The following is a 27,348-nucleotide window of genomic DNA, read 5'->3' as shown; positions in this document are numbered from 1 at the left end:
GCTTCTCTTTGATCTTTACTCGTCCTCGATAACTAAGTTTTATTACTCGGCGTCGCATTATATTTCTTACATTGCTGCTAAAATATTTGAGCAATGGAGTCGCATAGGAAATTTCGTCTATTATCCCTCAAATTACATTAAACAACACCTTAAATAACGAACATTTTTATCGATGCTTATGAAAAGCAATGTATCCTTAGAATAGTCAAAGTATCAGATTCGAAAGTAAAGAAATTAAACTTCTGCCAGTAAAGTAAACAATTCATTGGATTAGTATCGTAATTTGTCGAATTACGTTATTTCATTATATTCGTAATATAATTTTAACCAAGAATATTCCACTTACAGAGGCATGTAAGATATAGTATCTAAATAAAATAGAAAAAAAGAGAAGAATATATGGAATATATCTTTCTAACAAACAAGAAATCAGTACAAAATTTTTTACTACAATTCAAGAAACATTTACATTTCGCAAAATGTCAAGTTAAAGTAACAGAAGTGACAGAAATACTATAACGAACTAAGACACTCTAATACCATAAAGGAATGCAGATATGTCAATCTTTTTGTATAAAGAATTAAGTATAATTTTCTGAAAGATCATACACCGATTAATACATTGTACAGAACACGCTATAAAAATATTCCTAGTACCAGATCTGTGTCAAATTGCACACCTAACGTAACGTAAACCTCTAAACATAACTCTCGCATAATTTTCACAATGATTAAGAACTAGAACACGGTATTTTCCTTGATCTCCATGTAACACGCCAGTGAAACTAGATAATTGCTTCCATTTAAAGCGTTTCGAGCGAAACCGTACAATAAAACCATTCACAAAGTACAATTACCAAGGAGAAGAAAAAACCGGCGCGTTTTGCACGAAAACACAGGTCTCGATCGTCGAAATGAGCCGTCATCGGGTCGAGTTAGTTCGCTCAAATAAATTTTAAATTCGTCCTGTGGCCATCACCCAATACGTTCTAAATCGAAATGCACGTTTTCCATTACGCTCCCGTTCGAGATTTTCCGCTTCATCCAATCCTCTTTGCCGCGCAAAATCGGGCCGTACTAGCGTCTACTTGTGCGCTTAAGCACGGTTCCGTAATCAGAAGGAATTGGAATTTCGTGCGTGTGATCGGTGATCAAGTATCGATCGCATTTCGGACGCTCGTTGATCTTCCCTGGGAAGAATGTATTACGTCACGGGTGAATTAAGCGAATGGAACCATTGTAACTGGCGCTTGAGAGAAGAGAAAAATAAATCGATACGCTTCGATTACCTTTTACGTCTATGAAATTTTCTATTTCGTTCTGTCGTTCACGCTGTACGAAAAATTGTATCGTTCACTTTCGTTTTGGAAGAAGCGAATATTTATGGAATATAGAATACCGTGAAAATATTCTATTATTTTTTATTATGGTCTATTCTGCTTATATAATCTTCTTCTTTCGTTTCGAAGGGTGAAGGGGAGAGAGCGAGGAATCTCGTCTTCTCTGATTATCGAATTACGATGATTTATAATATTCCAAATGTCTGTGTAAGGTAGTGTTAATGATTTGACGTTGAAAGCAGGGGATGTCCATTGTGTATTGGAACAGAACGCGGATAAAAGTGATGAATATTCTATTAATTATTCTTTTTTATGACGACCAAGTACGCTTCGGTCTACGAACGATACAGTTGAATTCATCGAACGTCGTTCTTTTTATAGTGAAGTAAAATTTAGTAGACTTAAAACTTTGCTTTCTAAGCAAATGAACAGGAATTATGTATCAATGTTCCTAATGATTTTAAATAATTAATTAACAATTTTAACGAATAAAGTTATGGTTATACAATATCAATATACTACGTTAAATCTGCAATGTATTTCGTTATTAATATTTTAAACTTGTTCATATAACGTAGCTGGAATCGCAAATATAATTGACCTGAAGCATAATTATAAAATTAATTAACTCGAACGGGAAGCTGAAAGAGAAATGTCTATATATTGACAGAAAATCAATGCTTCATATTCAATTTTTGATTCTGATATAACATTAAAACTTCAAAAAAAAATAAAAAAATAAAAAAAGAAAAAACTGCTGCAGATATCCTATATATAAAGAAGCTACCTATAACTGAATGTAAAATAATAATAAACAACGTTCGTGTATACCCACGCGAATGTGCAGAAACATAAAATTAATTTCGATATCTGTGGATATTTGAAATCTTGAGATAATCTTTCGCGTTACACGTATTTTATATTATTTAACATTACACTGGTGTATAAGATGTTGTCTTTTAAAAAGTATTTATTTACTAAACAAACTCATCGAGATTCTCATGTATACAAAATACTTAAATCACATTCAAGACACAAATGCGAAAAGACTTTCAATACCAAGAACATCGTAGCCATATAGGATCAAAATACTAATTCAATTAAGAGAATTATGTCAATTATAACATGGAATCAATAGATACAAGCAGATCTTATACACGAAGATACAAGATTAATATAATTGCTAATTATGGACACAGTTAAGATTAACCCATTAGCGGTAGGAACGTGTAGAGGGACCAAGCATTAATCATGCATTCCATTTGTCAGATGGTCTGTCCTAGAGATTGACGTACGAATCGCCACGAGCGTTCTGTCAAATCCTTTGACCTCCCGATGACCAATATCACACCATTCAGCCGCAATATGTTTCTAACGTGCACCATCGATTGTGTCAAAACGTTTACGTTCAAAATACGCCCACCGTATTCGCTGTCCAACCCTCGCGTCCACTCTATGAAATTCGAGCTAATAAATTTCTCTGGCTATCGGTAGATTAAATTTACAAAGGTGAACGCGAAATACGTTTGGTATTTGCGAATTATCCGATTCGTCCGACTAATCGATTACGTCTAAAAATTTTGCTTAAGTAGCTTCGTTCGATTCTTCGAGTCCTATGAAATTTTCTATATGCAAAATGTAAATACTTGTTAGATTATGTCGGAGAAGTTGAAAGAAACTAATTATAAATAAATTTCGAACGAAGATTGAACTGGTCGAATCGTAAATCAATCAAGATATACTACACCAAATTTAAAAAAGCGAAAAGTATTACTTTCATATGATAAACTTAAGAAAGGTATTCCCGAGCAGAAATTCCATTCGTGCAAGAACAAATCCAAATCTAATAATAAAACGACATATTTTCAACAGTATGTTTCTCCAGTTAATACAAAAGTTCTGTGTAAGGAATGGGAAAGGAAGATTACTCTGAAGCAGATGCAAATAGCGACACGGTAATCTTCGCATATCGCTTTTCTAACGAGACCCTCTAAAGGGGAGTTTTTTTTTTTTTTTTTTCAAAACTTTTAAAGACACCGAGAGAACGTCGGGGACGTTAATTACTCGGTTCCGAGAAACTAGGCCGGAAATAGGTAGCACGGGGTCAGCTATTACGTAGATAGAACACGGAGCAAGAACGTTCGAAATTAGCGGCCAACGAATTAGTCCAAAGCAAGGGGGTGGAATTGCAGCTTACCACACCTTGGACCGTGACAATCTCGTTAAAATATAAACCAATCCCACGGATTGGTTAATGGTATTATTTAACGTTATTCCAATAACATTAAGTCGCATCGATCTCGATTGGATTTGCCAATTTTCAACGTTAATTTCCGTGCAATGTTTGTTCGTTTGCGAAGAAAACAAACTTTGCATTCTGACCCCTGTTAATGAACCTAACACGCTACGTAATAACGTAGTCAACGTAAAGGACGATGGAACGGAAAAAGTAATGGATTCGAGTTTGTTGTTATGCAAAATATAATTTACGATCCGTTGCGTCCTGCTCGGATATAAAGTGACTTCGTTCCATAATGTGGAACGAAGGTGCACCATGAATGGAAATTTACATTGATGAACGCCGATCTACATTCGCTCGTTCCGTTCGTTGAAATAAGTAAAACGAGGGACGAATTGAATTGTATAAACATTTGGTAACGTATTTATGCATTAGACGAGTGGTGAAACGTGTATTACTAGTGCATTTGAGATGTTAAGCGTGTTAAAGACGAATTTCATTCAAAGAAAGAAAATTCGAAATGTGACAAAGTAGAGTGTTATTATCTCGATACGAAAGAAAAACTTTACAGCTGTAAGATTGGCAACAAGCGTCTTTGTTTTAGTGAATTTTTATAAAAATTTCTTTCTTCTTATTTTTCCTTTGAAATTTATAGAATTGTTTCAATATATTTCGGTAATCTTTTTTCCCTTCGATTTTGTATTTATCTTAAAGCATGTTTCGATTTACTTTGCTCTGGAACTTGCTCGTTTCTCATTAGGCTATGAATCACCAAGTATCCCATGTACGTAATTCATTTATGTGTGATATCGTGTGACTGCAAGCGCGTGCAGCATGTGATCAAAGCTAGGCAGATCACGATCTGTTAACAGCATAACGTTAAGATAACATTCGTAGTAGCGATACGCATGAATTATCAATGGTAAACACGTGAATAGGAAAAGCATAATGAACGTACGTAAACTAATATTAGCCATCCAGTGTGCTCATTGATTTAATGCATATTACATGCAGTAAGAAGAATTCGAATAATAATTTTTCTTTGTAAGATTATGTATTTTTTAAATTAAATTACTCATTACTTTTAGGTAATTCATAGACTGGCATTAATGATTGGCATTAATTTCTCAAGAGATACGTACGACTGTATGACCAAGAATTATTTTTCTCTCTACACGTACTATGTCATTTTACTTCTATTTTACTATATTATACCATTTGTCACTTCGTTATTTTACATCGTTGAGTTTCGGATTCTCATGTCGCATGTTCTAAATAATAAACGCTTTCATTCAAATACCCGTTCTCTAAGTTTGGTCCGATAAAATTCAGATACACGAAGTTAAAAGTCTCAAGCATCGCTGTTAACCTATCCCCTTTAATTTTCCAATCGACCCAGCTTTACAACGGCAAAATGACTTCGAGAGATCTCTCAAACAAAAGACGTTATACATTTATTTTTCCACTGAACTCGAGCTCTATCGTGTGACTTAGCTTCGCATTCGGATAAAGTATACATAGAAATTCTTCGAAAGTTATTTTTCCGCTTAGAACGACATCGTAAAACCCGGCAAAGTGGCCAGATTGCCATTCGAGGTCAGCTTTTGCACTGCTATCAAAGTTGCAATTGCGAAAATCTTTTTGCCCTTCGAGAGAAGACACGTTCTCTTCTTTTATCGTTTTCCCTATCATAGCTCGGTTCTGTGGAAAACGAGAGGCGAAATCCACGTTAAATACCCGCTACGCGTAAACCAAACTCACAATTTAATGAGCTCGAAATGGAGATAGAACAGGATAATACCGAGGGAAGCAGGAATTACATTGAAAATGAAACGACTTCTTAACGTCCTCGCAATTCGTGCTTCGGCTAAGCTGCACGAAAGCGAGATAATGCGTTGTCGATTTTACCCAAGAATCCTAGCCAACGATAGCATTTTAATTATTTCTAGATTCCAATCGAAGTAAATTTCGCTAATGTAGCGTAGGAGATCTTATCCGTAAATGCTTTTCATTTGAAGGATGTTTTCTTGATGTTTTAATAGAAATTTGGTCATAGTATGGACGAACATTTGGTATTCGATCGAATGACACGATAGCTTAAAAAAAGGAATTTTAAAAAAAGGAAGAGCGTTTAGGTTTTTTTGCAGTAACGTTTAACAAATTTAAGTTAAATATGGGAAATAATGGTTTCGTATCAAATTCGGACGAGCGTTTAGGTTTTTTTACAGTAACGTTTAACAAATTTAAGTTAAATATGGGAAATAATGGTTTAGTACCAAATTTGGACGCGCTACATTTCGATAATTAAACTTATGGAATTGAATAATTTGTTTCCTTGAAAGGTGCAACATTACAATGAAATTAAAAAGTTTATAAAGAGTGGAGTTGTTCAGTTTGGTTTCCCGAGAGGCTCATATATTACTAGAGCGATCTTGAAATGATTAAAATCAAGATACCAGATAAAGAATAGAAACAACATAACGAAGACGTAAAAAGTTATGTTTCGAAGATTATTGAAAATTTCAGAAAATCTTGAGTATCTGTAAGCTACAGTATCTGTAAGTCCAAGACTGAAACTAGCACTCAGATTTTTTTATTTTTAATATTAATTTCAGGAATTTGGAAATAATGTTGAAACTATCGACTTTCGACAAGACCCCGAAATCGATTAAAAATTTAATAAAAATCTCGAGTGTTCGTGCTCGTTCAAATGTCATATTTACTTCCAATCTCAAATTCTGGAATCTAGAAACAACTTTGTAACTACTGTAGTTCGATAAAATCCGAAACTGATCAACTTCGATAAAATCTAGAAGACGTGAATCTAACCGAGGCGTTGTCGGCAATCGGATATCTTTACAAAGAAATTTTCTGTAATCTATGCGAAATTAAAGTTTCATACCGTCGAAGCATAAAGCGTAGAGCCAATCGTTCGTATTCATATAGTGTCGCTCCTTTCTTTACCAGAGAATTCTTTCACGAGAAGATTCATGTCGGAATTCATAAGAAATAGTGCAACGCTAGGCAAATACGTCTCGGAAAGTAGTCGTAAGTTTCAGGCAATTTTCTTCTTTTGCTGTAATCGTTTCCATCATCGCGTCTTTCAACGTGGAATGGTGGGGGCCAACCGACGAAAGGGGTAGAAAATAAGAGAAACAGACGGTGGAACGACGAAGATGGACATATAAAGAAACGAAATAATTGCTAGATATAGAGAAAAGAATGCGATAAGCTAGACAGTAGGTAAATAAAAAGATACGGAATAAGATAAACAAATATGCTGTTGAATTTCAAGGTAAAGAAAGGAAAAACGTGGGAAACGTGTCACGCGACAAGGAAGATCGTGCCATTTTTTGTAACGTTCAACGAGCATTTCGGCGATTATTAGGCGAATTATTCTCCTATGTAATGTATATGTATATTATGTAAAGGTAGTTAAGTTAACTTCTTACGTCTTCCTTATGTTGTTTCTATTTTTTATTTGGTATCTTGATTTTAATCATTTCAAGATCGTTCTAGTAATATATGAGCCTCTCGGGAAACCAAACTGAACAACTCCACTCTTTATAAACTTTTTAATTTCATTGTAGTATTGCACCTTTCAAGGAAACAAATTATTCAATTCCATAAGTTTAATTATTGTGAGAGGATGCTATACGTAAATAATTATAAGATCTATCGTGGCCATGTAAAATTCTTGAAGATGAAATATGATTAAATTTATGATCGATTTCTCGAGACTCGTATGTAAAAGGATCAAGAGATTCATCGTAGAATCGAACGATCATTGCATAATTTTACTTTAGCATTTTATCTCTGTGTCTGTAGCTGAACGTTATAAATTCATTCTAATAATCCGAAAGAATACACCGTGCCACGAAAGGAAAATTGTTACGTTTTAATTGTAATCCCACATCTAAAATACAGAAAACATCTGGAGATTCGAAATGACGAAAAGAACGTGGCACACGATCGCTAACAAACTATCCAAAGCACGTTTATAAAATACGCTCTCGAGTGATATGAAAGGCGCATTCTACGATATGATACAACGATATAAATCTTTCGAGATGAAAGTTATCCGTGTCGCGACGACACACCGGAAAAACATGAAAGACTCGAAGAAGTCAATTTCCCATTTGACGTGAAGTGTACCTTAGACTTTCTTCCCGACCGCTTCAAAATATTCTCCGGCAGAATGTATCTTTCGAAGTATCTTAGCCGCAGAAAATTGTATTTTGAGAAAAAGGCTCTCACGGGGATTGCTCTGGATAAGAAACCGTGTTAATACAAGGATAAAATCGTTTCGTGTGCACGTCCATGTATCGAGGCAACGCATCCACGCAGCGACAAGGATAAAAATTTCTCGAACGAGCGCACGGTTTCCTCTCGCTTCGATCCTTTAATCGTACATTTTAGTTTGTACTACGAAATTCCCCGAACGACTTTTATTTTATCTTCCTTTAATTTCTTTTTTTTTTGTCTGATCTTCCTTTTCAGTGAATTTTTTTTTTTTTTTTTTTTAATACATCTTTTGTTAATACAAAAAGAGGAAACTGAAGCGGGGAGGAAATAATAGCCTTCAAATGAATAATAATAATCGAATGGATGAAAGCAATATTGATCACATCTCACCGCCAGCGTTATGTCTTAATATTTACAACATTTAAGAAAGTAAGAAAAAGTAAGAATGTTTTGTGTCTTCTAAATAAATTAAGAGTTTTCATTTGTATTCTTGTCACAACCTTCTTCGGGAAGAAATTTCTCTTCGTATCGTTTATATTCTTCTACGTGTAAATTTTTTCTTTTTTTCAATAACTGCCTTAAAGTCAATTTATATTACAGTATATGAACAACGTGTCATTCTATAAACGTAGAATGCGCCTTTCATATATATGACTCTTCTACTTCCGTTTGTTCGATCTGAAGCGATAAAAGCGTTCGAAATAGCAATCTCCTAATTGTTACAAGCAAAACTATTTGTTTGAAGAACATCTACCTTAGATTTTCTATATTCCAGCATCTAGCAGAATTAAATTATATGAAAGAATAACGAAACAAGCAAGAAAATGATGAACGATTTATTAACCGAACCATGTTCTCTTCTCGAAGTCAAAAAACACTTGAGTATCGAATGTTTTTTGGATACCGATCTCGGAATTGAAGCAATCGCATCCTACTTAAATCTTTGTCACGATCAGCTGGTTCTTATAAAATCGTTCGCGTTCCATGATAGAAACTGATCTCATAGGGGGTGGGAGGGCTGGAGGAGAAAAACAAGGCAACCGATTAAATCGGATGGCGGTAAATGAGAAAAGTTGGAGAAGAGACTGGATGTGGCGATAAAAGTTCCGAAATGTAAATGAACATAAAGCATCCCCGCTTTTCTTTCTTTTTTTCCTCTTCTCATATATTTTTTTTCTGTTTTATTTTAGACAATTCTGACCAGGCCAGCACCACGCGATAAGCGTTCATCCGATGGGCAAGCTGACGTTTTCAATTACACCGAGCCCTCCATTATCGAGCCAGCGAGAAAATTTTTATCACGTTCTTACGATTCGGCGACAATCGACGAGGAACCGCGAGAAATTGTCGATGGCCGATGGGAAACCGGGCCAATAGGATAATAAAGTTCTCGCTAACTTTTCTCGATTCTTTCGACTTTTTCCCTCGTCGCCGGAAAAACTGGGTCGACTAAACGATTTTGCGAGTAACAACGACGTACAGGAATACATTTTTCCACGATATCAAACGTATATTGCAGCACGATAATCGATTTTGTTCAGACGTTGATCGTTGATCGCCAGGTTACTAGTTTAATATTTGAAATGTATGAATTTATAGGAAATTTGATGACGTAAAAATATAGGAAATTTTATTTAACCTGCTCTGACGGATTATTTCATGCAGTTAAAAGACAAGGAATGTCAAATTATACGAAGCAATCATAAAACGACGAATAGTATAGATTATTTAAAGTGTTGTAAAAATCGTATTACACGGTGCACTCTACTGTATAAATTTTCTATTTCTGTCACATATATTATCCTCCTTTTCTTTTCTAAGTTATATACTGTGTGTAAAATTTCTTTCATTTCTACCTATGCTTATGCTATTTTACTTAAGCCATTCTCTTTCTTAGTTTTTTCCTTCAGCAGTCTGATTTATTCACCCATTTGCTCGCAGTCTTTATTTCTGTTTAATAAAGAAATTAACCACACGCCTGATATAAACTTTACGAACATACTAAATTTTCGCACACATCGCGATATATCAAAAAGATTACAAGTGGTGGGCTAAGTTATAAGTGGTGAAAATATTAACAACGTTTCTTTTTTTGCATTGTATATTGATAAGATATAAAAAATGTTTCCCTTTTTCCTACCTGGTTTCTTGGAAGTGATTTTAATTAAAATAAATTAAAATTCTGCATTGGAATATTTCCTAAATATTCCTAACATCTAATTCCATCTCCGATAGGATCTATGTAAAATAAAATATTTTTACGAAGAAAAATTCAGAATCTAAGGCTAGATTTACGTCTTGGAACCATTGTACCGGAAGAGCAGGATTACCTAGTATTGATTTGACCCATCATCCCACTATAGTACAAAGTAGTACTAAAATATAAAATTCGCTAGTAAGAGGATTTATTTTAGAAGTTACGAGTTGAGAGAAACCAATTTTTATATTCAGATGCGTTCAGAATTTTTAGAATACTGAAATATTAATACATCCTAAACTCCAAAAAGTAACCAAAAACAATTTTTGATTTTTTGAGTTTATCTTAAAATTTCGTAAATTATATTTTCGTTAAAAATTTCGTCGCAATTATCAAGTTTCATTGTATCGCGTACGTTATTTTAAATAAATTATTTTTACGAAACCTAACAATTTACGCTTTTCAAGCTGTTCCTGACAGAAAAATGTGTACAATTACTTGTTCAACAACAGGAACGACCGAGCAATAAAAGGAAAACTCAAACGCAGATATTTTTTAATCTTTGTAGTGCTTGCATATGGAGATCCGCATTACTATGTCTACTACTTTGAAAATATGCTTCGCATTGCTGTGCAGTATATTACGAACCTTCGTGTTTCTATTCTTGATATATTTTTTAATTACGTAGAAATTATGCGTACGAAAGTTACGTTTTACTAAAATAGAAGAACATATACTTCATTATAATACACTACATACTTGCTATTAATTCTAACTGTAACATTAACTACTATAAAATCTATAAACACAGGATTTTATGCGTTAGGAAATATTACAGCAATTGCTAACATTTTAAAATTATATATTTTATTATTAAGAAACAGATTAATGAAAAATACAATTTCCTGAAACTTCTGAATTTTATAAATCTCATTGGTATCTTACGTCTCAATGAAGTGATATCATTTTCTCGTTTATTGTCAGTTACCAGTCATACAGAAAATAAAATCAACGACCAACTACTATTACAGCTAAACTGCGTGTATTTGTATAATTTCATATTTTTACGAGTATAACTCAGAAACTATATTTTAAATATATATTTTTATACCTTTAAATCCTTTACAAATGCATAGAATTCGACTCACTCGTCGTTCATCAACGAACTCGATAATATTTATCTTTTTCCTAATTTATCCACGATCATCGCTTTAATCAGAAATTTCATGACGATACGCGCGAAACAACTCGACCAGAAAAATCTGCATCGAGGAGATGCTTTTCTTTTACCGCTACAACTGGATTATGCGGACAAAACTCGCACGTAAGACGAGAAAACTTTGTTCACGAGTGTGTTTTCATCGTGATTCTCTAGGACGATCAAGAGGGTAATTAACGCGAACGATCAACGTGATACTTTCATCGTAATATCAAAGTTAGAAATTCCTTCGAAACAACCGATTTATTCTCGCCTCGTCGAAACGAATATTCAGGAAAAATTAAGCGCATCGGAACAGATCGTTTGGTTGGCCTACTTTCTACAGCTAATCCTGGATTACCAGCTGTTCCATATTTTTGATACTATCCCCTCGTCAACGGAAGCTTTCACGGTGTCGCGTAAATGACGATAATAATTCTACCGTTTTAATCTCTTCGATGTAATATTCATTTTTCTGACGGTGCCACGATCGAGTTTTCTCACCCCTCGACCATCCCGAACCAGCGAACTCTTTGTGTTTAATGATCTACCATTTAAGTCGATTAAAAAGTCGATTTTTCTTCTGGAAATTGGTACATGCGTGATTCGAGCGAATATTTTAATCATTTTTATGGGACGAAGAAATTCGTTTCGAGAATATAAAATTATTTTAGATGATACGCTTTATGTCTCGACTGTTATGGAAATGTGTTTAATTTAAATCTAATGCAATCATTTTCAAATAAATCACTTCCTTGGTAAGTGCAATAACGTAATAGGTACGGATAGGTGAAACGTAATGTTCAAAATAGCCACTCTAGTTCTTCATAATGGAATATTATGTGATAAAAAAAATTAGAACAAGTCACAGAATCTTTATAAAAATTATCTTGAAACATATCGTCCAGTCAGAGATGATTAAGAGTGTAATGCATTTTCTATAATAAAGTTTGTAATTGAATCTACCTTTTTTTTTCAAATACGACATTTCTAACATTTCTCTTATAAATTTTCTATGATAAATGAAATTCTATTATACAGCTTTGAATCTCTGAAGAAATTCTTCTCAAGATTCTTAATATTCAGGAGATTGTTTCTAACATCTACGACGTAACAGCAATAAAGTTGCTTCAATTTGGAATTTGAAACGAGATTCGATCTACTTATAAATACGAGTAAAGTACTTTTACGCGACGAAGGAATTAATTTTGTACAGAAAACCTAAACGATATTACTCAAAGATATATATTTAAATTCTTGATTAAGTGTATTTTGAATAACGATTTAATTATCGAACGTCATACACTGAACTGTATATGTTGTTATTTTCCGCTTAGAGTTTGGTTCATTTTGTGTTCACAGAAACTTGCTCCGAAGCGAATAGCGGCTTAATATCCACCAAACAAACCACGCAAACAAGATTATTAATTCTGCTTGAGCTTCATTGCGGTATTTCGGAAATGGGCTATAACAATGTCATAGAAGCGAGTATAAGACAACATTATAGCAAGTATTATCCAGCAAGAACCTTAATAAATTTATTCCAAAATGTCATGGAAATTTGCAAAAAGTACGGACTCAAAAATCCATATTTGTACTAAATATTCTGCTGAAATTCATTTTCTAATTCCTGATATCGATTTCAAATTCATGCGAATATAAAAAAAAAAACTGATTATTAACTTCGAAATGAAGAACGCTTGATTATAAATACCCATCTCAAGTATTCGACCACAGGATGTTAATTAAACCGGGAGTCACAAAAAATTGACTATAAATCTGAATCTCTGATCCAGTCGTATACAATCGTACGTTAAATTTTACCTTAATTTCGACTGCATTTGTATATTTACACTATATGGACACTTTTCGATATAGATTATTTTTCATCCGATACCCACAAGGCGATAGTAAATATTACTTTCGATCGTTTGCCATTACGTTTCATACTTTTTATTAATATTAATATATCGTTAATATAAACCGAGCAAAGTGTGCACATACTCATGAGCGACGATATACATATGTATGTTACGATTATCGTAGCGAAACGTAGGGCCACGTCTTGTCGCCCGTTAATACGACAGGCTGTCGTCGCCTGTGTTATCTAGGAGACGCGAGAAAGCAACGATAAAGTTAAGATACGTGTGCTTTACCTGACGGCGATGTCGTTGTTCCCGCGCGCAATTCCGACGTCCTCGCTGAAAATGAAGATACGCGTCGCTCCGCGATACCATTTGATGCTGTGAAGCCCTTCGCACTGTGGCAATTTCAGCACGCACGGTAGTTGCACCTCTGTACCTAGTTCGGCGTGCTTTACGCTCTTCAGCCATGGCTCGCTGCTCCCTGAAACAACGTACGCAAACGCCGTGAATTGCGTGCAGTTCGTTCACTCGTTCGTTCGTTTGCCTGTTTGTTTGTCGGCTCGTTGTTTGCAAAAAGGATGGAGTTCTGTAGGAATGATTTCGCGTCGCGTGAACGTGACCGTTCTCCACCAGTTTACAGATCCGATCCTGTCGGAGACAGTTATTAAACCATCGTCACGTACCGTGATACGAGAAAACACGCCTCTGAATTTGCAGTTGGTTTAATCCTAAAGAAATAGGATTGCACCGATAGGATTTCTAAGTCAATCCCTATGTCGATGACGCGGTAGCCATTTACGCTACTTTTTTTTTCAAAGAATTTTTCATTTTCTTATTAGAAGCCAGAATCGCGATAGGTTTCCAGGTCTTTGAACATGTTGACGCTAATTTATATTTTAAGAAATTTTAAACATCAACATTTTACAGGATCGTATGTAACCGTGTACGGCGAGTACATTCTTTCTTGCCAACGTAAAGGTTGGAACTATTTGGAATTGCGAGGATAGGAATTTTTGTCGGATTATTTATCGAATGTGGTTTATACCGCGAAGCGAAGGATACTGTAAAATAGAGAAAGAAAAATGTGGCTATTAAATTTCAACGATCTGAAGATTGTACGTTATGGTACGTTATGGTCGAAGAACATTTTTCATAAGTTGATTCGTAGTAAAACTGAAGGAATGTATGCTTGATAATGTCCAAGTACATTATTAATCAAGATGTTGCTTGCAGAAAAAAGTTCAATTTTTATTGTATAAAAAATTGATTAAACGATTGCAAAAAAGGAAATAATATTGTCCATTATTTAGCATTAAAGTAATAAATAGCTATGTATATTTGTAGGAAAATATAAATTTTTTCTAGCTAGCTATCATAATGGCAAAGTATCGTAGCTTGGCAATTTCCCAAGCTAAAAATCCGAAGGCAAATATCCTTAACTCTTTGTTACGACGTTCGGATAGGATACATGAATGTTTATGAAGCTTCATCGTAGAAAGTCAATCTTCTCTCGATGACCCAGAACGCATTTCGCGAAATGTCATAGTACGCGAACGTTTCAATATTTCTGTGCTATTGTCGCTAAAGCTATAAATATAGCAAGCCCCGCGGAGAGATATGAAATGAAAAATCACAACGAAGAGTCACGACGTAGCACAGAATGCGAAACAATTTTTTCCTACCGGTCCGCCGAAACCAGTAATACCAATTGCATTCATTAAATCATGCAATTCTACATATCGTTTTAATTGCACATATTGAAACGAAATAAAATATCATCGCATATGTATAAATGGAAAATATTTCAATTTTAACATCTACAACGATATTTTATTATCCGAATGGAATTTCAATATTTGCTTTGTTCCTCGTTATAAAAAATTTTCTTTAATAGATTCATTTATTTTATTATAGAAAAAAATAATCGTTACGTTTGTAACGTTAAATCAGAGTTAAAAAAAAGAGAGAGAACACCTTGGACGTTAAAAGCATTCTGATCTACGTGCACCCTCTGATACCACGTCGTGAAAGCGGTAGTAAATTTCGCAGTCACAACTTATGATAAACAAGAACATAATTCTTAGTTAATTCACGCGAAAACTCGGCACGACCGAGTGAGAAGAGCAGAAGAGGGCGAGAGAAGGTAGAGAAGTTGTGAAACTAGAAGCTCCTTGGAAATTGACGATTTAAGGTGATTTATTAGCGGTTTCTGTGACTCCAGGCCACAATTTCATACGACGTCTGGCGAACTTCCTTTAATTCCGTCTAACGAGATCGTTAGAAAAGTGTCCAACTTTTGATTAGTAAATTCGATAAACAATAAACCAAGCTATTACAGAAAGAAAAACGCGTATACGATAAATATTTCTCAGATCTTCTTTCAGAACTTTATTATTCGCTTTCAATCGATAAAATTAAATAAATGTAAATAAATTGAAGTTTTTTCATCGTAGCTTTGTACAAATATACTTTTCAACAAGCTGTCACATATTGGTCAAAAAGGTTTGACTTTTTCTCAAATATACGTAAGTAAAAAATCGCGTGAAGGTTTTAGATTATCTGTGAAAAGAAAATATTGTTTGTTTGCATTGGATGCTTGTTACCGTTTTAATTTTGTCATTATTTTTTTTTTTTTTTTTTTTTTTTGTAATGAAATATTTAGTCTCTTTCTCTTCAGTTTAGTAATTGATTAAAAAGATATTGATCGTGTACGATATTTTAGATTTTAAGTTTTCACCATGTTATTGGATTTACAGGGGCTGCATTTTGTATCAACGTTTCGTAGACGTTGCAATCTACTTCTTTAGGGCAAGCCTGAAACTTTTCAGAAGTAGACTGCAACGTCTACGAAACATTGATACAAGAAACATACACAGGATTGCTCCCGCCAAATCAATAACATGCTGTATATGATATTCTTCTATTTTTTCAATTAAGCAGTCCTTAAATGTAATTTCAAACATATTAAAAATTACTTAATATAAATGTAATTTTAAACATAATCGATATAATTTTTAAATATATGTATAATTCAAAATAACTGCGCTTCGTATTTTCTACCATTCTGTTTTCAGTCTTTTAAGAAACTGAATTTTATATACGGTTGGGAAGGGTTGTGAAGTTAACATCGACCGAATAAAATAATCATAAACGGAGCCTTCCTTTTAGCAGTTGACATTCTTAGTTCAGAAAGAAGAGAATAAAGAGAAAAAAGACGAAGAGCGGCTCGTTTCTCGCATTGAAATATGTTATTTGGCATTCAATTTTTACGTCTCCCGGTTGTTTCCACGATTTTCCAAATGTTGCTGGCAAACGTTTGTGCAATATTCGTGGTTACGGAGCCGCATAAACATATCGGCCATAAAAATCCCGACCGCCATTGAATCGTAAAGCTGTCTCGGAGGAGACAATAATCAGACATCGGATTTCACGGATCGTAACTTATTGAAGTATCGAAACCCGATAATATTTTCATGATAAACTACGCACCGACGAAATCCTACTAAAAGAAATACAATACACGCTCGATGAGCGTCAAAGGGGCGTTTTTCAGTGGTGAATATTGAATTACGCACACCATCATCTCTCTCTTTCTCTCTCTCTTCGTCTTTTTTTCTTTCTGTTCGAATGCTTATGACAGAAAATTGTGATTGATTTGAATTAGAAATACCAGCTTCTTTACGCGTTTTTATTTATTTTCCCTTTTCCGTCATCGTTGCTGTAACATTTATTTCATAATTATTCTCCGTATTTTTCCTTAATGTTAAAAAGTAATTTGTTCGCGATAGCATCGATCTTAGAGTTGACAATTATTTCTTATACATTTATTCAAGATCGTTGTTTTATATTTTATCGAAATTCTCGATGTTTTCTTCAACGAAACATCAAATTGTTGTTGGCTTCCCTTCGACTCTCTTTTAAACGACACTTCCGTCTTAATCCTCGCGTACCAATGGCAATTCTAATTTTTATACAATCTTTCGTATCTTCATCTTTTATGTCTCACAACGAAACATCAAATTGTTGTTGGCTTCCCTTCGACTCTCTTTTAAACGACACTTCCGTCTTAATCCTCGCGTACCAATGGCAATCCTAATTTTTATACAATCTTTTGTATCTTCATCTTTTATGTCTCACAACGAAACATCAAATTGTTGTTGGCTTCCCTTCGACTCTCTTTTAAACGACTCTTCCGTCTTAATCCTCGCGTACCAATGGCAATCCTAATTTTTATACAATCTTTCGTATCTTCATCTTTTATGTCTCACAACGAAACTCTCGTTTCGCACGTTGATCCACACCGCTTTCCCCGTGTCTGACTCCGACATACTTTTTTACTTTATCATCGACTATCGAACCATCTTATTATCTCCGCACGATAGGCAGAAGAGAGAAGAGGAAAGTTACTTATGTTCCGGGACCACGAGGGTGTAGACGAAGAAGACACGAGAATGTTAAAAGGGTAGGCGTTATCCAATACTATGGGAACGAAAATCTGTTAGAGTTCGGATGGGGTTCGCAGATGGCAAGTGCTAGAAGCAACGTCTGCTTATCTTCGCCCGGGATTGGATCCTGAAACCATATCACACCGCAAATATTACGTTCAAATGGTGAATAATGGAGTATGTCGAGAGCTCTCATATTACAACTTCATTCTTCGTCTCCAGTGACACGACTCGCCTGGATGTTTGACGGTTCTTAACCCTTAGGAAACTACCACCAGGTCTCTTAACTCGTTGCTTATTCTCGAAAATGCGTTCTCTGCTATTCCTCTTTTCGGATTTTTTCCACTTTCCTCTTTTTCTCTTTTCGCTTAAACGCTTGACTGCACAAGGTACGAAGAATCAACGTGGTTATTATGCGATGTTTCGTTCGATTAACATATCATCTGTGTTCGTGTTTGATTTAAATTTTAACGTACAAGAGTATTTCATTTATTTGTTTAAATTTCTCTATGGACGAATTTAATCGAGATCATGAAAAGATGATTATTTGGTCCTTGGTTATGAATAGAAAATATATTTAGAAACGTTAAAGAGGATGGATAATGTTGGAAATTATTTTGATACGAATATTTAGTTTTTGAAATAATATTTGAATGAAACAGTAACTAAACATGTATCGACATTTCGAGAAATCGTACTAAGTATGCTAATGGTATTTAAGTATATCAAAATAATTTTATGAAAAAGTATTTGTATGAAATTTCTTACTCTTCTATTTAGTCGAATAATTTTTAACACTAAATACCAAGTACAATTGTAATATACAGATTTAAAATCAGTATTACGTATAAAGTAAATACTAATCTAATTAATCTTTCATTAAATATATAATTAAGCAAAATAAACATAATTAATGTGCGCGTATTCTGCAAATAAATTATTCCATCGTTTCTATACAACCGAATTAGATATTCTGTCATATACAATAATCATTTACTTCGACATAATATCATGTGAAATTATTCCTATCGTCGTGCCTAGTTTTTTCGTTATTAATTACGCTATTTAATATAAATTTATAAATGTTTTTTAAAGTTTACGCCGGCTAAGCGACAACTACAATTTCACGATATTTACATTGTTCACGCTGCAACTCAGTTATGATATCGCGTAACAGTATCGCAAAAAGACTTTCTTTTTCTCATATAAAAGCAAGAGTATGCCAGACACAATTTTATCTTGACGTAAAATTCTCTTTCATGCAGCGAGCTCTTCGATCAATTATTAAATAAGACTAAACAAATAAATGAGGATAAAAAAATTAGGCGAAAGTCAATTAAATAGATATATACGATATACGATACATTTACTAACTATCGCATAATGTTGTAAAATAAAAAATTACCATTTCGTTGAGAAACATTTAATTCGTCATTCGCAGAATCGAAATCGAACGCGATCGCACACGCTTAAGAGGAATTAAATGAACGAACTTGCAGCCGATTAACAGTTCAGTCGAAACACAGCTACCGTGATAAATATTTAGCGTGCGAAATTGCTCGCATATATAATGACAGAGGATTTACAGACGCGTCGAATACGCGCCTTGCCGAATTCGGGAAATTCTGTTGCCACGAACACTGCAGTTCCTTCGAATTTCTAATAGCCGTCTAGTGACACCGTTTCTGAGCAGCATCTGTGCTGTGTCTTCGCAGTTTTATCGCACTATCAGTCCCTTCAGCTGGTTACTTGAACACGGCATATTGTAGAAAATTCATTCGAAAGCAGAGCTAGAATTCGATATGGGGCAGAATTTTACTCGCATTCAGCATCCGATTTACTTGGCTCTTTCTATCTGAACCATCGTTCGCGAGATTTCTGCCACATGAGATACGAAATACGACTGAACTATAGATGTTTATGCAGATTTGTATTTTTATAAATTCGATTAAAAGAATCTTATCCATTAAATATCGTAGCGTGTATTCTACTCCAGAATCGATGTTCCTAAAAATGTACTTGGAATCTCTGGACATCGAGTGAGATTGAATGTAAAACGTGATAAAAGCGTGTAATAAGTGTAATAAACGTTATAAGCGTAATGAAAAGTTCATTGTTACAGTTTGTATCCAACAATTTACAATGAAATTTATAATATCGATAATGAATGCATAATTGTATTTCATATACGAATGAACATGAATGAAGTGTAATCGATAGTGATTTAACTCTGCTGTGGATTTTTAATTTTACATAATAAATATATATATATATGATAACCACGGAGGTAATAAAATGTATCGATGCGTGAGAAATAAAAAGACAATAATTTAAAGTTTACAACACCGATTGTGTCTTCGTATCGTATTTTTTCCCTTTTTCTTTCGTACGAAGTATATTCAGCTTGAAGTATTCTTGAAATTTAAAAATAATGAGCGTAATATATCTTTTAATTATATTGTTCTTTGCAACGTTAGCGATTTAAGAAGAGTGAGCTCGTGCATTTTGTTAAAAGCCATTTACACAACTTTATATTTTAACGCTTCTACCGCTCCAATTCTATTAGAATTTCGATAAGGCGCTAACTTACTATGCTGAAAGTGATGTATTATTCTACGTTTGATCGAAATTTCTCATATTTCTTTAAAACACTTCCAGAAATTTATCCTCAAAATACGATTCTAACACTGCTTCTTTTTTCTAATCAAATTGCAATAATCGTCTCTCTTTGTGCACTCTTCTTTCAAATCTGACTAAACACATGAATTTAATGTATCAAAAAAAAAAAAAGAAAAAAAAAGAAAAAAAGACAGATTTCGTCAAATACAACATAGTTTGCATGGAGAGGAATTCTTTGTGGTACTATAAAGAATTCACTTTTGCAAATCTGGGTCAAAGGGTAGCATGTTGGTTCCATTGGATGCTACAATGCACCCAGAATTGCTGTTGGACTGGAAGCACTTGTAGATTCAGGGGCAATGGAGTAGACACCGTGTTTGTTTCTTTGCTGAGACATAGGAGATGGGGTTAATAATATCGATATATCACAGAGCTTTCCTTTTCTTGTTTTCTCAGCGACGAAGAAACGCAATATTCCTTATACACACGTGGGTATATTTTGTAAATAATTAAGATTTATATAATTTGACTTTTTCTATATTTTAAGTAATTGTAATTAATTATATTTTTATGAAACAAGTTTGTACAACTCGCGCGATTCAATTTTGTATGTTACGGACAGAAAAAGGAAAAAAGAAGACTCAAATGAATTCCATTTGAATTCACAAGTCGAAAACCAAATTTTCTGATCCCATCAGATAATATCGAGATCATATTTTTTTAGGTATGACTAATGAAAACGCGATTTGTCTTATTTCACATGTTTATCCGGACACGAGGTATACGCAAATCTATGCAGGATTAATTAATTCGAATTAAATTCATAAACTAGGTTAATTCAAATTGGAATCAATTGAACCACAGAGTACACGATCGATAAAATTTCACATTACTAAGGCACATATTGGAATGAAAGCTTAATATTTGCATTGAAAGACAAGCGTAATGTTTCGATTTTTTTCGACGCTTGATTGGATCCAGTTTTCTGAAAATCGCCAATATTCCGCAAAATTTTGCTGTTCTATTCTTTTCATATTATCGGCGGATCCTCCTTTTTATGAAAATTTTTATTAAAAAAAAGAAGGACAAAGAGTTCATATCAGCTATCGGAAATTGAAGTTCACGCGCGAGATTTTTGCAGAATTTTTCTTCGAGCTCGAAATTAAAAGAGGATAGACGATCTCGATAAATCGAACAAACTTTAATATTATTCGACAATTTCTTCGAGATCTCTCGTCCTTCTCGATTCGAAACGATTTCCATATTTTCTTCGCGTTTTGTGGATACCAAGAGAAGGAGAAAACCGTGCTGGAGGATCAAACCTGAAAATCCGCGCGATCTCATATAAGCGTTTCCCTCAGACTCGCAATGCAAAATCGACCGTGTTTCCATGCCATCTATGTGTGTGCTGTGACAAAACCACGGTAACAAGGTATAAGATATATAGACTATAAAAATTCGATTCGATATAGACGAATTTCAACTAAAAATTACATTTTGTATTTTACTAATTACATTACATAATTCTAAAAGTAACGATTCCCTTGACAGTCTTAGTATCAAAAGAAGCAAACAGTAATATATAAATACAAGTAAATAAGAAAATTTAGTCAAATGTGAGAACGAACTTCGATAATGCGATCGAAGAAATAATTGGCACAAGTCTAAAAATTTCGGAACCATCAAGTATAGTAGCGTAGCGAAAGATTTAAAAATGTCTCTACAAATCAAAGTAATCCGATAACGATTTCTCATCTTTCTTGGAAAGTGTCAAAGAATGTTTCGATATTTTTAAAAACAAAAAGAAGTCGACCGGTGAAACGATTTCAATGAAAGTTAAATGGACAAGTTTCGAGATAGAATTTTGAATTAGCGAACGAACGAGAAAAATCAACGCGCTCCATTTTCTAATTGATAATAATTTCATTGACCGGATCATTCAAACAAACTGAGTCAGCCATTTAAATAGTTAACCGACCGTCGGCTAATCGATTAACTCCGCGTTTAACTAATTATGGAACGTGCAAGATGCAAATTCTGCGGGACGTTTGAGTCCGACGCAGCTGACCGATTTTCGCATATATTCCGATCGAATATTCGTCGCTTTCGTTTTGTAAACTGCATATGCGATGCCTGGCGCAAGAACAAGTCGCACGGGCTTTTGATAAATCTTTTTGCCCGTAAACGGGTTCGAAAATCCTTCCTCAATTTTTATTCATTTTCTTCGCTGTTGCCGCGAGAAAAATATCGTTGATGAATTCAGGAGAAAATTTCATCGCGTTATTTGAAATTTCGTTTAAATGCAACGTTAAATGCTTGTTGATTTCAATGGAGGTAAAAATGTTCTTCCGTATACTATGAAATTTTATGCCTTTTGAAAATCGATACGTCATAAAAATTTGCTACTAGCAAACTATTCATAAAAGATATAACTTAGAAAAAACGAAGCTGGTACCCCGCTGGGGGTAGCCACACCCACATGCTATATTTATTTTTATTTTATTTTTTTTTCTTCACCAATAAGATATAGCACTTTACCAAATGTCCATAAGGACAAATTGTAAAATAACCAAAATAAAATAAAAAAAAAACTAGCAAACTATCGGTAGATTATTATTTACTTTAAAAAATGTTACACTACGCTTTGTCGATTAATTTATGCTCGATCGTGTAGATTTAATGAAAAGAATACTTTTATCAGGGCGAATTTAATTAAAAACAAATCTGAAAAGTTGACGCTATCGTAAACCAACTTTAACGCGCTATGTCTCAGTTCGAAGTTTGTATAACTTTAGTTGAAAGTTAGTTTTAAATTAGGGGATCTCTTTAATCGCACCTGGGTGTATGCATATGCTTATACGGAACGAAGAAGGGTATGCGTTTAAGAAAAGGGATCTGAAAGCATTTTCTCCGCGAGAAAAATTTAAGAAAACATAATCGCAAGCTGTGGAAAGGAAGTAGTGGAACAATGAACGAATTCCACCAACATTTCACAGTTTTAAATCTTTTTCTTACTGCCTTTTTGTCGTAATAATTGGTACACATACGTGTTGTTCCAGTGTACCTTTGCCCATCTTTTATTACACAATAATGTAATCATCAACGTTTAAGTAAGTAAATTTATTCTAATTCTTCTTGCATGCACGTGGCTTCATCGTATAATTCATCTGTCATGTTGAACGAACTTCGCAATGTATAATTAAACTTTTTATGCTGCCCATTTCTCCTTCTTTTATTACAGTGTAGCTTCTTCTCAGATTGTTTCCTTACAGCGTTTCTATGTCCTCTTTGTGTTCTGTGGTCCACGGCTCCAGAGTTGCAGTTAAGGGTTCATTAAAATGAATCGAGTTTAATCTTCTGAGAAATTATTTAAAATACCGTTAACCCGCTGTTCGTGATACTAGTAAAACAATAATTTCGAAGTAATTTCATATATTTTGCTGGCAGCGATGCGATAAATTATCTAGAATTTTCGTGTTTGTACATGCAATCTATTTGAGAAGTAAAAGTTGCGTGTGTAGGTAGGTACGTACATAGGTTCGCACACTGATTCAACCGTACGAGGGATTATTACCTGCGTGAAATAATGAACCTTTGAATCACAAGTGGTGCTATTCGAAAGTGCCACATAACAAGTGTCGACTTTCCGCTTTTTCCATTCGAAAAAGCGTTCTTAATTTAAACCTTCCGCCACGGCTAGCGAGTTTTAAAAAACTTTCTTCTTGAAAAGTTTTAAGCACATCCACTGGCTATTCGAAATGCACTCAACTTTCGAAACTTCTAGCAAGTTAAACGCTTAATAACTACAACGGTTTTTAATATCACACAGGGTTTCGGCATTAAACTTTCCAATTTGTCTATGTTACGCTTAAAATTTTAGGAATTTCAACGACAGACGATGTATTTTCGATAATATTATATTTACGTTGCCTGAAAACGCTCGAGTTACTCAAGTCCCAGGGTTCCGATTTCCTAATGTTTGTCGCAAAATGTCATAACAAATACTGCACTCTGCATATTCCCTGTCCATATCTTTACGTATTATGTCCATTCTTTGCATTTTCATACTTTAAAATTTCCCACTAGCGCGTAAGAGCGAGCAGGTTTCTCCTATAGTCTTCGTATCAAGATTGGCCGATCGACGATTTAAAATGTCTTATAGACTCGTCGATTTTTCATTTCATTGACTATTAATCTTCGAAGACGTCACACTTACTCGATCAACAGTTCCATATTCAAGAAGACGTTGATTTACCGCGAACGATCGATCCTCACCATTCCAGCTATATTCCCGTTAGAAACAACGATGCTTTCGATCTGGGTTAATCGGGCTCGAATTTATTAACGGAACGACCACGTTTATCATGATTCGCGTTTCATTTCTGGCGTGTCAGAATTACGTATTCCGGTGGCCACATGACTATCGAGATCTCGGGAATCGCGCGCGTAATCCGGAGCGGAGATGCACGCGCGCAGCGGGTTCACGCTCGGCCAGCGGAGAAGCAATTTTCGAGCGAAACTTTTTGCATCAACATGTAAATTGGCCACAGAAACGCGCTCGGCCTGGATAAAGACACCGGGAACGCTTGCTCGGATAATGGGAAATTAGACGATCCGTCATAGGTGGTTCCTCGCGTGGCTCCACGAATTTACATCCAGCAATGGAACGATTTTCGTTGGAAAACTCGACGACTCTCGAAAATTGAATCGAACTTCGTCGATGGAAATTTCGCCAAAGCCAGTTCGTTCGGCACGATCGATTTATGTTCTGCCATTTATTAGCGAGATGAAAAACATTCGTTCGCTGTTTCGCGTATCGACCTTCGTTGCTTGTTTGATTGGTAATTGATAGCATAACCGAGCAAGGGTTGATTTCTTGGAATAAAAAAGTAAATTGAAAATTTTTACATGCGAATCTTCGTTCTTGAAAACAACATTTTTGAAGGTTTGCTCGAAATATAACACAAGACAATATCAAATTTCACGCAAGAATAAAGGGAACATGAAACATTTGGATGTAAGTTAGAATGTATGTATTATGCTATTCCATTCACTATATATATATATATATATATATATATATATATATTATTTACGCGGAACTTTATGAAACTTTTCTTCAATTGTAAAGAAGAAAGTACTTTATAATCCTGTAAGAACAACTTGAAACAGTTCGTTGTTAAGGAAGACGAGAAGTTCTTCGATGCACGTGTTATTTAACAAAGTGATAATTTGAAAAAAATTCCTTAAATTTCATTGTGAACTTCTCCAGCAACAAAATGCCAGGCAGCAAAACAGTCTGCGAATTTTAATATCGGCTGATACCAGACGCTATATTATTATGTCACAGAGATAAATTGCCACGGCTCATTCTGTAATAATTTCACTATTCGATCGTGGAATCTCCTGTCGGGGTTCATAGACGAGTGAGAAATACGAGGAAGTCGTGAAAGGTAAACGAACGTGCAAATTCGCGCGATCGCGAATGTCTGGACGAAGCAAAACTGCGTCGAAGATAAACTCTGTCAGTAAGCAGCTTCTGTAACGACTTGGTCGGGGTTTTATGGATCTTCTGGAAGTATAAAATAGCATATGTAGTGGAAAGTTAGTTTATCGGATCCGTTTCTGACCGAAATTGTGCCTTTTATGGCAGATCGTGTTCGTGGGTTGGACCGATACAGCGTTTTCCGAAAATAGAAACGCTAACGCACCTTGCGCAAGCAGGGCCTGTACGCGACTGGTTTTGAATTTGTTCCATAAACTCGAATTTCACAAGGATATTCACTGATTTGCGCGAGGATGGATGTTGCGACACATCCGCGTAATAAATATCTGTACGAAATTAAACTGTTGCTTGATTTTAGGGTCCACGAAGCTGCTATTGGGTTGGCAACTAAGCGATTGCGGATCTTGTCATTGGGTGGTAATGGTAAAATCCGCAATCACTTAGTTGCCAACTCAATATTTTGTCCTTGTCCTCGCGATCTTTTACGGTTAATTGTATTATATCGAGTGGCAGAGAAAGGTCATGGTGTTTTCGACAGTCGACATGTATTATGCGTATATTTTATTGTAATGCTAGTTTAAATTTGTTAAAATTTTTCACGAGAAAAACAGGCAATAACCGCTTAACATTCGACAAGAGTTCATCTCATCTTATTTATATCCTAATTGTTACAATGCATATCTTTATCATAAGAAAGTGAGTAGTTCGCAAACGTGCAAAAGTCACGATTGCTTGATAAGGAAACTAATTTTTCTAGAGAAACAATCACGAAGCTATCCGATAAATAACGACAAATTGAAAAAAAATTTATTAATTCTACTATATGTTTCTAAATTATTCTTGAATTTGGCTACTGCTGAACATTCCGATAAACATTCTTTTTTTCTGAAACAATGGCTTCTGGTTATGTAATAAATGGATGCGATAAGGATAAAAGATAGAATGACAGAATGGTTAAGTTAAGCTTAGGTTTTAGATGAAGTATGTCACTGGGGTTTATGGTACCTATGTTGGGGTTGGCAGAGGAAAAACTGGTTTCGATTGATGTGAGTGGTTTAACAAACGAGATCTACCATTCTTTATTTTATCCCTACCATTTTGGGTATTTCAGAGGAACCATTAAGTATATCTTATAATTTTTCTCACAAATATTAATCATATTCTTGTCCTCTGCGTTTCACGTTATAGCAGGGTTTAGGACAAAATTCATTATTTCAGTGAATCGTGTTTCTTGAAGCAGAACAATAACGAAGGATAGAAAAGAAATTGATTCTTTTACTGACTCTAGGACAGAGCACGACCATATCGAAACCTTATAAATCACTCAACCAGTTTTACCGTTAAGTGAGTTAAGATCGTGGAAATATATAACTATAGATGTCTAAAAAGGTGTAGATTCTTTTGTGCGTCGATGCTTTTGCTATTTTACGGTACGCTAATCTATCTTTAAAATAGTTTCGACATCGAAATATTGCCGATAATAGTCGATAATTCGATATGTTGTTACGTTAGAAATATTACATTATGGTGTAATTAACGAGCAGTTTCATTTCCGGAATTTCATAAAAAATTTGATTTGACAAGTTAAAGATCGCTATAATATTGCCTTCGGATGAACGGTGGCAATTATAGTCGTGAAAAGCTTATATCTCGGGTATTAACTTATCATTTTCTTGTCAGAACTTCGGTCTTCG

General features: G+C 34.6%; 2 protein-coding genes across 6 annotated transcripts in view; one reads left to right on the top strand and one right to left on the bottom strand.

The window, feature by feature from the left end:
* Positions 1 to 12,835, top strand: part of LOC132906619 (monocarboxylate transporter 10) — a 176,127-nt gene extending 163,292 nt beyond the window's left edge. Inside the window, exon 9 of one of the 2 annotated variants that reach the window (XM_060958956.1) lies at positions 12,582 to 12,835. In XM_060958956.1, the coding sequence (XP_060814939.1) occupies positions 12,582 to 12,820 (239 nt within the window). In that variant the 3' untranslated portion in view covers positions 12,821 to 12,835. Of the gene's footprint in view, positions 1 to 9,014; positions 9,062 to 12,581 lie in introns of those variants that run through there. The other variant, XM_060958958.1, reaches the window with a different exon arrangement.
* LOC132906613 (hemicentin-1) overlaps positions 1 to 27,348 on the bottom strand; it is a 430,126-nt gene that overhangs the window by 114,591 nt on the left and 288,187 nt on the right. For all 4 annotated transcript variants that reach the window (XR_009658013.1, XM_060958938.1, XM_060958937.1 and 1 more), the window contains exon 2: positions 13,376 to 13,565. Coding sequence is in view for 3 of the 4 variants with exons in the window: in XM_060958938.1 (XP_060814921.1) it covers positions 13,376 to 13,565 (190 nt within the window). In the remaining variant the exon portion in view is untranslated. The remainder of the gene's footprint in view (positions 1 to 13,375; positions 13,566 to 27,348) is intronic.

This window comes from Bombus pascuorum, chromosome 5 (assembly GCF_905332965.1).
Source record: "Bombus pascuorum chromosome 5, iyBomPasc1.1, whole genome shotgun sequence".
Lineage (NCBI taxonomy): Eukaryota > Metazoa > Arthropoda > Insecta > Hymenoptera > Apidae > Bombus > Bombus pascuorum.
This window is presented reverse-complemented; position numbering and strand designations above follow the sequence as displayed.